Source organism: Anser anser, assembly GCF_964211835.1.
Source record: "Anser anser genome assembly, chromosome: 19".
NCBI classification, from domain to species: Eukaryota; Metazoa; Chordata; class Aves; order Anseriformes; family Anatidae; genus Anser; species Anser anser.
In genome coordinates this window covers 15265479-15278596 of record NC_139740.1, presented here as the reverse complement: position 1 = coordinate 15278596, position 13118 = coordinate 15265479, and the positions used below count along the sequence as shown (strand labels likewise).

The following is a 13118-nucleotide window of genomic DNA, read 5'->3' as shown; positions in this document are numbered from 1 at the left end:
GGCGGGGGCGGGCGCGGGGCGGGGCGGGGGCGGGCGGGAGGCCCCGGTCCGCGGCGGGGGCGGCGGCCGGGCCGCCGGTGACAGCGCGGCCATGCTGCGCAACGGGGCGGCGGGCGGCGGCGGCCCCGCGGCGGGCGGCGCGGCGGGACACCGGCCGGTCCGCGTCTGGTGCGACGGCTGGTGAGTGCGGCGGGCGGAAATAAACGGCGGCGGCTGCGCTCGTGCCTCCGGCTCCTCTCTGACCGCCGGCGGGGGCGGGCGGGCCGGGGCGGCGACAGCGGGGCGAGACGGAGCCGGCGGCGGCGGAGCGCCCTCGGGCGGCGGCGGAGCGCCGGGGCCGCGGAGCAACCGCTGCCCGGCCCCGTCCCGTGCCGGCGGCGGGGCCGCCCGGGCCGTCCCGGTGGCGGTCGCGGGCAGGCCGGGGCCGCGGCCCGGCCCCTCCGGTGGGAGCAGCCTGCGGCCGGGCACCCCGGCACCCCGCCGGCAGGCTGAGGGCGCCGCCCCGGCCTCCTGTGAGGAGCCGGCCGCGCGGCAGGTGGGAGCGAGACCTTGGCCCTTCGAGCCCGCGGCGGGGATCGCCCGGTGGCAAGGGGGAAGGTCACCGGCCGCAGCGCCCCAGCTGAGCGCGTCCTTGTGCCCCGGCCTGAAGCAGGGCCTTTGTCTTTCTAGCTATGACATGGTGCACTATGGCCACTCCAACCAGCTGCGCCAGGCTCGGGCTATGGGAGATTATCTGATTGTCGGAGTCCACACGGATGGTAAGAGGGTTTCTCAGCTTTTCACCTCGTGCTGCCTCTCAAATCACCCTGCAGCATTAGCCCTGAGAGGGGGAGATCCCGGTCCAAAGCAGCTTTCTTCCTACATGTCCTCAAGGAGCAGCAGCTACCACCAGAAAAAGCATTTCTTCCCTGGATGAGGCAGTGGAGTTATCCTCACTGTTTCCTCAGCGATTTTTGCATAGTTCAGAGCTTGCAGGCTTCCTTTGAGGAGTGGTCTGTGTTCTGTTCTGCAAAGCAATAGAACCAGTTGAAAATCAATCTGGTGTTGCAGGTGCAAACTGCAGAACTGGTATTCCAAACCAAATTACTGTGTGGAGAAAGCTCATTTCAAGCCCACGTGAGAGTTAAGTGCTACGCATTAATTCTTGCTTGTAAAGATTGGTTTTAAATTAATTTATGGATGCGTGTTTTCCAGTATAAACCAACGTAGCCTGAAGTTACTGTTTAAGAGGAGATGTTCCCCTAGGGGGCTGCCAAGAGGTCTGGGTAATCTCCTCAGGAAGCAGTATGAGGTACAGGGAGTCACAGATACCCTTTGCCTTCAGAGTGAATTCTAAGGCCTTTGCTACATGCTTAAAAAGGAGACTGAATTAAAACACTTCCTGACCTACCTGGGACTTCCTTCCCTGCTGCAGACCAATTTCAAGCTGAGTTTCGCTCAAACACTTCTAACTGGATTTTTCTCTTTCTCACGCAGAAGAGATTGCCAAGCACAAGGGCCCCCCTGTCTTTACACAAGAGGAGAGGTACAAAATGGTGCAAGCCATCAAGTGGGTGGATGAGATTGCTCCAGGAGCTCCCTATGTCACCACACTGGAAACCTTGGACAAATATAACTGTGACTTCTGTGTGCATGGTGGTGAGTGGTGTTCTGAGGTGGCAGTTGTATTAACAAGGGACCTCCAGGGCTTGTGTGCTCTTGTTTTTCCTGCTGCAAAACAAGGAACTTTCTGGCTCAGGGAAATCCTCATTTGTACGGATTTCTGTGTTCCCAGTGCCTGTACTAGTCAATACAGCTACTCAGGTGTTCAGGTATTTCAGGGAAACATGTTTGTGCAAGGTACTGTGAGAGTGGTCAGATTCCTTGGTTCAAGCATCCCTTTCACTTACAAAGATGAAATGTGCTGTCTGACAGTTATCCTGAGATTGCCCTCAACACAAGAAAAAAACTGTGCGTGGGAAAAATAGTCATTTATACAACCTAAACATGAAAAACACTGTTACAGAAGTTCAGCGTGCAAAAACACAATCATGTTTATATCTGCTTATCCTGGGATGAGATCAGGTCTGAAAAGCTTCTGTCTCTATCTAGCTGATAAGCTGTTAAAGTGCTTAGCTGACTGTGGTCAGAGACTCGGTTCTTATTATGAACATTCTTCAGTTTGCAGTCACTGAAGAGAAACAGTGTTCTGATGAAACATTCTTGGTTTTGTACTCTGTCCCTTCCTTGGACTACGTCTCATGTTCATTCGGTTTTGGCCTCTCCTCCCTACCCCTCTGAAGGGGGGTTAATTTTGTTAATTGAATCTGCAATAGTCTTTGCAGTTTTTCACTTTTCCTTTCTCATTTGATCCCAGTCATCTAGTATTGATAAGACAAGTATTTCGTTTAATGTAAATAAATTGTTAATGTTCAATTAGATAGATATGCTTTTTTCACGTGGACAGGGTGATTATCACATTCCTCGCTAACTTAATTGCTTGTCCTGAAAGTGCGTTTGGGGTACGTGACCCCGTACTGGACTTGGTGAAGGATTATGATAACAGAGAAGTGCTTGTGGCCTTTGCTCCAGTTTCCCTGCCTTTATCTCTTTTGTCAAATAATTCAGTACTTCTACCTGCATAATACTCTTAGATGCTGCAGATTTGCCAGGCTGTGTTTATGCAGAAGGTAAGTTTAGAAATAGCCGGGCGTAGCTGGGAAAGTGGCAGATAGCAAACCCGCTGTTTCTGCCTCTCCTCTGGCACGCAGTGTTGTAACTGCAGTATGTTCTCTTCTCCTGTCCCTGTGCCCTGAGGAAGGGGTGTGGAGTTTTGGAACTCATCAGCTTTTCTGAGAATGCCACTGCAACTATATAAGAGAGAGTACATGTGAGTTACCAATGCCTGCGCTGTAAACAGGGTATTATGCCAATTGAAAGCCAGCTTAGGTTTTGTTGTTGAAGATTTTAGACTGTCACTAAATGCAGGTGGTTTTTGTACAATGAGTCAGCAACCACGCCAAAGGTGAACCAGAGTTAACTCTATAGGAGTTCAAGGGGTACGTTAATGTCATGGTAGAAGTGCCATCACTGAGGGGAAGAATTGGGTGTTGAAGAACTGTTTAATTGACTGGGGAAGCCATAACATGAACAGCTAACAACAGTGCTAGAGAAATTAAAGTTAAGGTGCTTTTTAACACTGAGAATAATTGTAGCTGTTTATGGTTATCTGGACAACAATTCAGTTGTGTCTGCTGTTGGAATTGCTACCAGGGCAATAAGCTCAGATTTTCTGGAGTATCTTAAAAAACAATTGGTGAGATGGCTAATGGCCTTTAGCACCCAGGAATATGCTTGTCTCTACAGATAGATTAGTCTTGCAATCCCACGATATATCCATGGGATGCAGGACATATTACATGTGTTCGCACTGTGGTTCGGATTGCAGGAATTACAGTCTGGCTTATGTGCTGGATGTATTCGGCTGTTGCTGTAATTCTAACAGCTCTTGTGCAGGAAGGCTTGGAGTGCAGTTCTGAGGCTTTTCTCTTTCTGCAGATGACATCACCTTAACGATAGATGGCAAGGACACCTATGAGGAAGTGAAGACAGCTGGGCGATACAGGTAACGCATTTCTCCTTAGGCTCTTATACTGTTTTGGGTAGAGTTTCTGAGAGTTCCTGTCCTGAAGGAAAGTCAGATGAAATACAGCTGTCTTCAGGTCACACTTCAATTTTGTTATTACGTGTGTCAGAGCTTTAGCTGCTCCAGGCATTTAGGTTTCCAGAAGGCGATGCAGACTAGCAGCTGAGTGGTAGGGGCTTCCTGTTCCTAGTATATGCTGGTTCTAGTATTGAAGCCTCGCTGGGAGTTAGTTCTGTTGGGAAGTCCGTGCAAGGTAAGTTTTCCTCATACGATTGGTCGCTGTTGTGTGAAGAAGATGCAGAAGCTCAGCAGGCAAGTGGTATACTTAATATCAAGGGCAGATAGTAGGAAGACTTTCTCTGGATGATCCCTGATTTGGATTTACCAGGTTTTACATGTGTTCCAGTGATAACGGTGGGAAGAGAAAGAGGCATATGCTCCTATGGCTTCTGCTTTATCCTTTGCTTGTCTCCCTGCAGGGAATGCAAACGCACCCAAGGTGTGTCCACTACTGACCTTGTTGGCCGCATGCTGCTCATGACTAAGGCTCACCACAGCAACATAGTGAGTCACAGGGCTTTGGGTGGGAGTTTGGAGTCTAGGGCATATGCCAGCTCTTCCCTTTTGCTGTCCCAAAATGGCGGTGGAGCTCCTGGGTCTGGCTCCGAGGTGCGTGGAGAACTGGCAAACTGATTATGGGCAGTGACAGCAAAACACCCTGTTTATATTTGCTTAAGCCTGTCTGAGATCACAGTGCAGAGCCCGTGCTGCTTTCAAAAGGTGTATGGAGATGAAAAGCTTTGATTCATCACGATTGGTGTGAGCTTCAGGAGCGTTATTGGAAAGGCAGACTAGTCTATGGCTTCTCTGAGTGTGGAATTACATTGTGCAGCCCCATTGATCTAGCAGCCCAGTGCTGCCAGAATTGGAAATTCTTCTTCCTTCTAACTGAGCTGTATGCTTTTGCCTTCTGCTGTCTCTGAGTCTTATCAGACCTTTCTCTAGTCTCCTCAGCTCACTATGTGATAAATAGCTAACCTAACCAAAGCAAAAAAGGAGGAAGTAGTGTTCTGTTGGTTAATGAGTTAAATTGACTCAGTAAACAAGCAATCCATTGAACGGAATCGCTGAGATAATAGCAGGGATGAGACAATGGAGGAACAAGAGAATTTGGGGCTAGAGGGAGATCTTTCAGTGTGCTGAGCTGTTAGATTGGCTTAGCAGTAATATGTAAGTTCACACCAAGATTTGACTCAGCATCGCTAGCTGTCTGCACAGATCTGAGCCCATCTCTAGTGGAGTGTCTTTGGAAAATGTCAGGACGCTGCCCTGTTGGGGGCTTGCATAGTTGAGAGAGGACATAGGTGTGCAATGCTATCAGCTGCGCAGGTTGGGCAAGAACAAGAACCACTGGGACTGTGTGATGCCAGGCCGAGGTCAGATAAGGAAGTTTCATCTGACTCCAGCTGGGACGTGATTCTGGTTTAGATATTAACTACTTTGTCAGCATTTAGTGCCAGCGATCGATGATGTGCAGTCTAAGCCTGGACTTCCCAGCACTTCTGCCACACGCACGCATATTTTTGGTTGGATGAGCTGTGTGAGTGCTTAAACATTTTGATTCTTTATCTCCCTTCAGGATGAGGACCTAGACTATCGGAAGCACACTGACAACTTTGGGAAGGTAATGTGAGCTCTAGCCTCAGACGTCTGGTTGTTGTCATGAGAAGGATTCCAAATGTGCTTTCTGGCCTGTATTGCAGGCTTGTTTTTTCCCGCCACGTTTAGCAGTAACCTCAGTAAATGTTTGCCACTGCTGTAGTCAGTGAAATGGGCAGGTGTGGCTGCACAGGACCAGCAGTACTGGTGTGAACAGTATGTTAGCGGCACCACGGCGCTGCTGCACTTGTTGAGCTGTTACTGTTCGTTTGGCTTGCTTGTAAATTCTTTATTGCCACTTCCTTTGGGATGCAGGTGCCCAGAGTTCCAGCCTAGGGACAGCTTCTAGCGATGCTCCTTTTGGTGCTTACGTTTTAAAAGGTGTTGCATTAGGTCTGGGAAGCATTTATGTAGCAGGCACATAACTAGCATTCCATACTGCAAAGAATTCAGTTGCCTGGTCTTCAAATAGCAGAACGTTCCTCCTGTCTTGGGCTGCCTCTAAAGAGCTATCAGCCTTTTTTTTTTTTTTTTTTTTTCCTTCCGGGTGTTAGATTGTCCCTCATTAACAACCACCCGGCCTTACAGCTTCAGTAAGTATTTTACTCACTGTGGTTTTGCTGACCAGGCTGAATTGTTCTCTGCCATGCTGTTGGGTGGTGTTTTTGTTTGTTTGTTTATTTTGGAGAAGGTTTTGTCAGGCCTCTTGCTCTAATGTGTCTGTTTCCTGGTTCTTGGATCTAGGGAAAGATATCTGGGCACTAAGTATTTTGCATGACTCCCGCCAGCAGCATACTCCCTTCTGTATACTGTTGTTTGTGTGGCTTGCCCTGGTCTTAGCTGAATTGTCTTTGTTTTGTTGCGTCTTTTATTGTTTCTAACGTTAGGGGAGCAAAGCAGATGCCAGGGCCAGTGACCTGGTGGCTCTTTCCCGAACTGCCGCATGGTGGGGCTCAAGCTCTATCTTCGGTTTCACTGCAGCTGGGATATTTGGCCCTTGCTGAGTTCTGGGTGATACCAGCTTAGCATACCAGTCAGCCAGGTGAAAGGGTAGGCTGCCTTGCAGCTTGAAAAAGATTGTATGCCTAAGAGGATATAGGTAGGTTGTGCATTGTGTATCTCTTCCGTTAGTAAGTTCTGCCTCTCCTGGAAATCCTGGACTGCCCTGTTGCCTTCTTCCTTCCTAAGCTTTCTTCTCAGCATCTCCTTAGCTGGCTGTTGAGGGGATGATTTGGATTGTGTAAATGTAGAAAGTGCAAGCTGCTAAGAGCTGCAATACTTGCTAGCAAACTAACATGCAGTCCTGCCTACAGCTGTGTTCTGGCACTGTATGTGTGTGGTCCAAATCTCCTCTTGGAGCTTGAAAAGGAAATGTGTGTGGTGTGTGTTTTCCTAGGGACCAAAAGGTCATAGTCCCTGGACTGGTGTCTCACAGTTCCTGCAGACATCTCAGAAGATCATCCAGTTTGCATCAGGAAAGGAACCACAGCCAGGAGACACTATCATCTATGTGGCCGGAGCCTTTGACCTGTTCCGTATCCTTGACTGTTTTGTCACGAGAATAGTGTTGGTCTGCTTGTTCTTGTATTTTAAGGCACCAGACTAGGATATTTACTACTTTTTGTTGTTGTTGTTTTCTTTAGGTATGTGGGTGAGGGAAAAGGCAGGAGTTTCTAATGACAGTTTCTTAGTCACAGGACACAGAGCAAGGAGTTACGACTACTCTCTAGAAAGACTTGTGGCTGTTAGAGGATTTCAGAATGATAGTTGGATACCCTCCATGCTCTACTGATCATACGCTCGTCCTTCTTGAAGTTTGGCTGTCATAGACTAAGTGACTGCTGCTAGAAAGCATACGGTATTTGGAGCAGACACTTCATCCCCAGGACAGTCTTGGAGGTGCTGTGCCTCCCTTTCTACCCAAAATGGGTAGAAATTCTGGACAGAGGCAAAGTTGAGTCCATGTAAGGTGGAACTGAAAAGATGCCTGGCTTTTGTCCAGAGCCTGAGGGCCCGAGGAGGAAGGCAACTGTTCCTAGCACATAGGCACAAAGCAATACAGAAATAAAATCCTTGGGATTACTATTTCCTGCTGTGCTTTCCTGGTACATCTGTTTCTGGCTTCCTTTCTCCATTTTCCATGTTAGCTTCAATTCCTTAAACAGGTCTGCAGATATTGGGCATGTAGATTTCTTGGAGAAGGTTCACCAGCTGGCAGAGAGACCCTACATCATCGCTGGGTTGCACTTTGACCAGGTCTGTATATAAAATTCAGAGATGGAGCAGCTTGGCACATGTTCTTTCTGAAACAAGCAGGCTGTGTGCTGGAAGACAAGAAAGGGTTGTATTGGCCGATACCGGTTTTTCTTACTGGGAGAAAGTGAGAAGGAAGGGGATTGCTTTGTGTTTCTTCTAATTGTGACTGATGCTTTGCCTTAGGAAGTAAATCGTTACAAAGGGAAGAATTATCCCATCATGAACATCCATGAGAGAACGCTCAGTGTCTTGGCCTGTAGGGTAAGTGTCTACAGCTCCGTCACCTTGCAGTGTTCCAGAAATTGCCTACAAGCTGATGTTGTTCACCCATAGCTAAAAAACCTTGCACAAGATCTTTAGTATTCATTGAGAAAGCAAAGATAAGACCAATCACTTCAGGCTACCAGAGGTGCTGGCACGCTCCTGTGAGGAATCACTAGGCTTCTCTGTCGTCTTGGTTAATCTGAGCCATTGCACCCACTCACCTCTTCCACCAGCAGTGAAGAGGCAGAGTGCTGCTCTGCTCTATGCAAAGACAACTGTATTCTTGCAGAAAACTATCTACTTTCTGCAGCAGGGTAAAAACTTCCTGGGAAAGAAATGTAGGGAGGCCCAGAGATATATGCTCTGAGCAATTAATTCTGGGATTTGCTGTATACACCCTACCAGAAAGCATAATCTTTAGTGGAACAAAAAGATCATAGAATCATAGAATGGTTTGGGCTAGAAGGGACCTTCAAGATCGTCTAGTTCCAACCCCCTTGCCATGGGCAGGGACACCTTCCGCTAGACACGGTTGCTCAAAGCCCCAACCAACTTGCTTTCCTATTTCCCTTATTTGAGTTCCTAAATCTATAATCAGGTGGCCTGCTCAAGTCCATGTAGGAGATAGGCTGGTCTCTGTTGTGGCTTTTTTTTTTTAATCTGGATTCTTGTTTTCTTTTTCTAGTATGTCTCAGAAGTGGTAATTGGAGCCCCATATGCTGTCACTGCTGATCTGCTGGATCACTTCAGGGTGAGAGTCTTTGTGTATAGATGTACGTGAAGATGCTGGCTTTTGATGTGCTTGAAGAGCTAAAGTGATGGAAAACATAGCAATATAGCAGAGAGGTGGTCCTGCTCAGCATAATTACAGTCCCTGTCACCTTCTGGAGGGAACGTGATTGTTGGTGACTTTGTGCTCCTCTCTAGGTAACACTTGTATGTCATGGAATGACAGAGGTGGTGTCAGACAAGGATGGTTCTGATCCATATGAGGTAAGATGCTAGCTGCTGCCATCTGTGCTTTTTTGCCAGCATTTGTGACAGATACAGCATGGCTTTGTTCATGCTCCTGGGCTGAGAATTAGAATACAGAGTATTGCAGTGGATGCTACCCAAGCAAGTCTTTGTCAGGTGATTCTGTTTTTTGTCAACCCCTCCGGTAGCTACTTGGAGCAGAGCCTGTAAATCATTCACAACTCCATTCTCTTAGTCACCGTTTTGTTTTGCCTGTTTCTGATACCTTCACGGCAGAATGAGAAATGCTGTCATCTTTGCTCTATGCAAATCCCTCGCTCAGCTCCCATATACCTGAAGCTTTGCTTTCATCAGTGATTTATTCAGCTTCTTAGGAGATGATTTTGTGTCGTGCCTGGCTGGGTGCCCACAGGACCTGCCATGACTTCTGCTCAGCTTTCCTTTACTGAGCTGTAAATCCAGAGGTCCTTCATGTTTTTCACAGATGAGTCTGCTTTGTTTGTTCACAGGAACCGAAGAGACGTGGCATTTTCCAGCTGGTGGACAGTGGCAGCAATCTCACCACAGATTTAATTGTGCAAAGAATCATCAAGAACAGGTTGGCTTTCTTCATCCTCTAGTTCTGTTGCATGCTGTTCAGTCCAGCTTGTCTGAGGCCTGATTAATGGGATCAAACAGGAAGAGAAGGGATATCTGAGGGCACAGAGGAGGGAAACAGTGAACTGGTCCTTCATCTTCCAAAGCTTTGTTCTGGAACTTTGGGCAGGCTGCTTAAGTGTGGATTTACCAGACTATACAGGAAAAGGAATAGGTAAACTATACTAGGTTAGAATGTGCTTCACGGCACGTTTTATTATTTTTCCTCCTTCTCTATCAATGAAAAAAAATCCTTGCTGTATTCTTAAGGATTTAGCATGCTGTTTCTTTCAGTGCTTTGCTCTTTTAAGCCGTTCACCTTCAGTGACCCCAGCTCAGGTCAGTTGTAAATTTGAATTTGGTATTGCAGCACTAAGTGGTGTGTCCTGGGACAGACCAAGCATGGAACAGCAGCAGCATCTTCAGAGGGAGAAGTGTTGTTTGACCGGTGTGGGAGCCTTGGACTTCAGAGAGAAGTGATCGTGACACTTGGAGGAAGCTCTGGGTGCTGGCTCTCTCCAAGAGGAGGGTGGGAGGTTACTGGTGAAGCTTCTGAAATACTCTCATAACAAAACAACATAGGAGAAGGCGGTGCTCCCCTGTTCCAGGGGGTTTTAGTCTCCTAGAGAGAGGAATGGGTAAGACTCTCATGGTGTTTTATGATTGATGCAGGCTGGAGTTTGAAGCTAGGAACCAGAAGAAGGAAGCAAAAGAGCTGGCAGTATTGGAGGCCATGAAGAGACTGGAAGAGAAGCACTAGACCAGCATAGAGCTGATGCTTGGGTCGTGGAACGCTGCAGCCTCGCCCTCTTCTGGAGGAGCAAAGAGCTCTTCTAGAGAGGACTCTGAACAAGGACACCGCTGCTGGTGTGCACAGGATGTGCTAGCCTAGCTGTCCCAGCTCCTCCTGCACTAATTATGCAGACATAATGAGTTGGGATCCTGCTGCCTAGTTTTTCCTCCGTTAATCAACCCCCATTCCCTTTCCCAGGAGAAGATTTGAAAAAGAAAAAAATGGTTTTAATTATAACTAATGTTTTAACATGTTGATGTGCTTTTACTTTCTGCCATTTCTGGCTTTTACAAGGTGGGAAATGAAGCAGCTTCCCGGGCCCTTTCTGCCTCCTTCCACATTCTGCTGTCATGACTGGAGTCTGCATTTCAGAACACCCCTTCAGGTGGTGGTGTGGGCTGCTTGACAGACTGGAGAGAACAGCCTTCCCGGGAGAAAGGGGCAGCCAACAATTCCTCTGTGAGCTTTTTGGGTAGGGATGCTAGGCCAATCAGTGTGCCTGCTGCTGGCGGTGCTCACTGCGCCCTGTGCTCTGAGATTGCTGGTGGTGGTGCTTCTCAGCTGCTGCCTCTGCACGAATACCAGATCGAAAGCTACTTACGGTCTAATTGGATAAAGCCTTCCTCCAGCTGTGACTGTTGCCAGTGAATCATTCACTTCCCCAGTGACAGGCAGCAGCTCAGCATCTGCTGCGGGTTGTGAGGCTCGTGGCACAGAGACCCTCAGGTCTGATGTGTTCCCTGGTGAGTTTGAGGAATTTCTCTGCACAAGGCATGAGAATACTGGCAGGTTTTGCCAAAGGCTCCACCTGCTATGAGATGCGCAGGACTCGGCGCTCCTCGTGAACTGTGCTCAGAGCTCTGCTTGCTGTTGCTGCCAGAGTCCACCTTGTGCCTGACAGATGTTACCAAGAGAAGTGACCTTGTGAGCTGGAATTTCACGATTGTTTTCTTAGGGTTGAAGTGCAGCATGTTTACCTCCTGCGGGAACCTGCAGGGCCTGAGGGGATGAGTCTGGGAAGAGCCAGGTGCTGGGCTGAGCCCTTCTCTGCCTCGTACATTCCAGGGTGCTGTGCTGGGTGTCTCAGCCACTCCCTGCACTGTGCTGTACAGTCCTTCCAAGCCGATTTTGTGTCCTCTCTGTTGTAAAATTCTGTTGCTGATCATTAATAAAATGTTGAAGAGTTGTCTGTTGGTCTCTTCAGGCCTCGAGTCCAGGTGCCAGAAAGGTTTCAGGCCTTTGGGTGGAGACTTCTGCAGAGGCTTTTCCCTGGAAGCTATGTCAAGAATGGGCAAGAGTTCACTGCTGGCATAAAAACAAACTTTGCTGCGGGCAGCTCTGCCTGAGCTCTGTGAAAATCTTAAATTTCTTCTGGTACAAGGGTTAGAGATCACTCTAGCTAGAAGCCCTTCTTTTTTGCCATGTGAAGAGGTTTTTGCTGAATTCACTCAAAAACAACTAGGCCAGGTGAGGGGATCTTTGCTACGCTGTTCTAGGTTTTTATGCTTTCTGGACTTCGGCATTGCAGCACAGCTTGCACTGGAAAGGTGTCTTGGCAGTTTGGCAGTCACGCAGTCACATAAACAAGGTGGGTGTGGAGTTAGGATTCTGCTGGTAGCTTGGTGCGTTGCAACGCTAAAGCAGTGTCTACGAGCAGCCCTGGTGGCTCTGCCCTGCTGCCTGCAGAAGGGCTGCAGCGTGCACAGATCTGCCACAGAGCCTCAGCATCTCATGTCTGTGCAGTTGCTAATCCCAGATCCTGTGTTTGCATATTGGCATCTCCTAATGAATGTGTCATTTGTGACAAGGTGCTATCAGGAGCCAACCCACCCACCTGCGTGGGAATGCTCCCGGCCTCGGGGCAGGAGGGGGACCTGGAGAACTCGAAGCCTCCCGTCCTCTCCCATAACCTCGCTGGAGCTCCTCAGGTGCCTGTGACAGAACAGCAGTCCCACCGCTGGGCAGCGTTCGAGCACGGCACCGGCGATGCCGTGAGTGCACTGGCCTGTCCTGCTCCCCCCTCAGCTCTGCAGCTGCTGGGGGCTGCGGATGTTCCTGCTCTGGGGGATGCAGGGGGCTGGGGCAGGGCCATCGGCTCCGCGCTGCTCTGTCCTGTGTGTGGCCACGCTGGTGCTCGTCCTGGAGGAGCAGAGAGGGCTTTTCTCCAGTGGTGGGGCCGTGCCTGGCAGAAAGCTTTTCTCCAGAGCAGCTCTGCAGCTGAAGGGAGGTTGAGGGCAGCCCTGGGCAAGTGTCGGAATGACCCCTGATTCCACCTGCCGTTTTTGGGAGATGTTTCATCTCTAGAAAAATACCGCCCTTGTTGGCTGGCAGCAGGGTCGTGGCTGTGGTGGAAAGCCTGTTGCTGGGCCCTGGGCCTGGCTGGTGACATGGGGACAAGGATGGGGGTGCCTGCTCCCTGCAGGGTCAGGCTAGCCCCGGCTGCTGAGGCCTGTCCGGCTCCTGAGCAGGCTGCTCCCCCAGGGCTGTCCCCTGCTGCTCGCCAGCCGGGACTTTTCCTGACTGGAGGTAGCCACCGCTGCCGCTTGCTGCCAGAGTGGAGGCGAGGTTATCGCTGGCCGGGATCCTCTGCTGCCCTTGTGGGCCGTGGGGCCAGGCTGAGCCCTGTCCTGGGCTCTGCTGGGGGGCAAGAGCACAAAGAGCCCCGTTGCGGTATGAGCTCCCCACCCCCAGAGACTGACGGGGAGTTTGTCATTAAAAACAAACAACTCCACACGGTGACAAACCTACCCCGAGCCCAGCATTTGCGTGTAAATGAGCTGCCTCTGGGACCAAAACAAGTGCCGTTGTTATTAAAAAATGACTAAACTATTTAATTTTCGTTCTCACCACTTGGGTGCCTGCCTGCTGGTGTAACTGTTTTGCCTGGAAATTTCAGCTTCACTTGTTCAG

At 49.4% G+C, this 13118-nt stretch overlaps 1 protein-coding gene across 6 annotated transcripts; it reads left to right on the top strand.

Moving 5' to 3' along the window:
- The first annotated feature begins 22 nt into the window (after positions 1 to 22).
- Positions 23 to 11394, top strand: PCYT2 (phosphate cytidylyltransferase 2, ethanolamine). 6 transcript variants are annotated; one of them, XM_083804668.1, is made up of 13 exons: positions 24 to 180; positions 670 to 758; positions 1477 to 1638; positions 3538 to 3604; positions 4105 to 4189; positions 5265 to 5309; positions 6681 to 6819; positions 7458 to 7540; positions 7724 to 7801; positions 8490 to 8555; positions 8732 to 8797; positions 9289 to 9377; positions 9786 to 10065. In XM_083804668.1, exons 1-13 carry the CDS (start codon positions 92 to 94, stop codon positions 9982 to 9984), a joined length of 1257 nt encoding a protein of 418 aa, XP_083660794.1. In that variant the 5' UTR covers positions 24 to 91; the 3' UTR covers positions 9985 to 10065. The 6 variants fall into 6 exon arrangements, with proteins under 6 accessions (XP_083660796.1, XP_083660794.1, XP_083660799.1 ...); XM_083804671.1 differs by lacking the exon at positions 9786 to 10065 and adding an exon at positions 10088 to 11394 and having other exon boundaries at positions 25 to 180; XM_083804670.1 differs by lacking the exon at positions 8732 to 8797 and having other exon boundaries at positions 23 to 180; positions 9786 to 10069.
- Positions 11395 to 13118: the final 1724 nt, after the last annotated feature.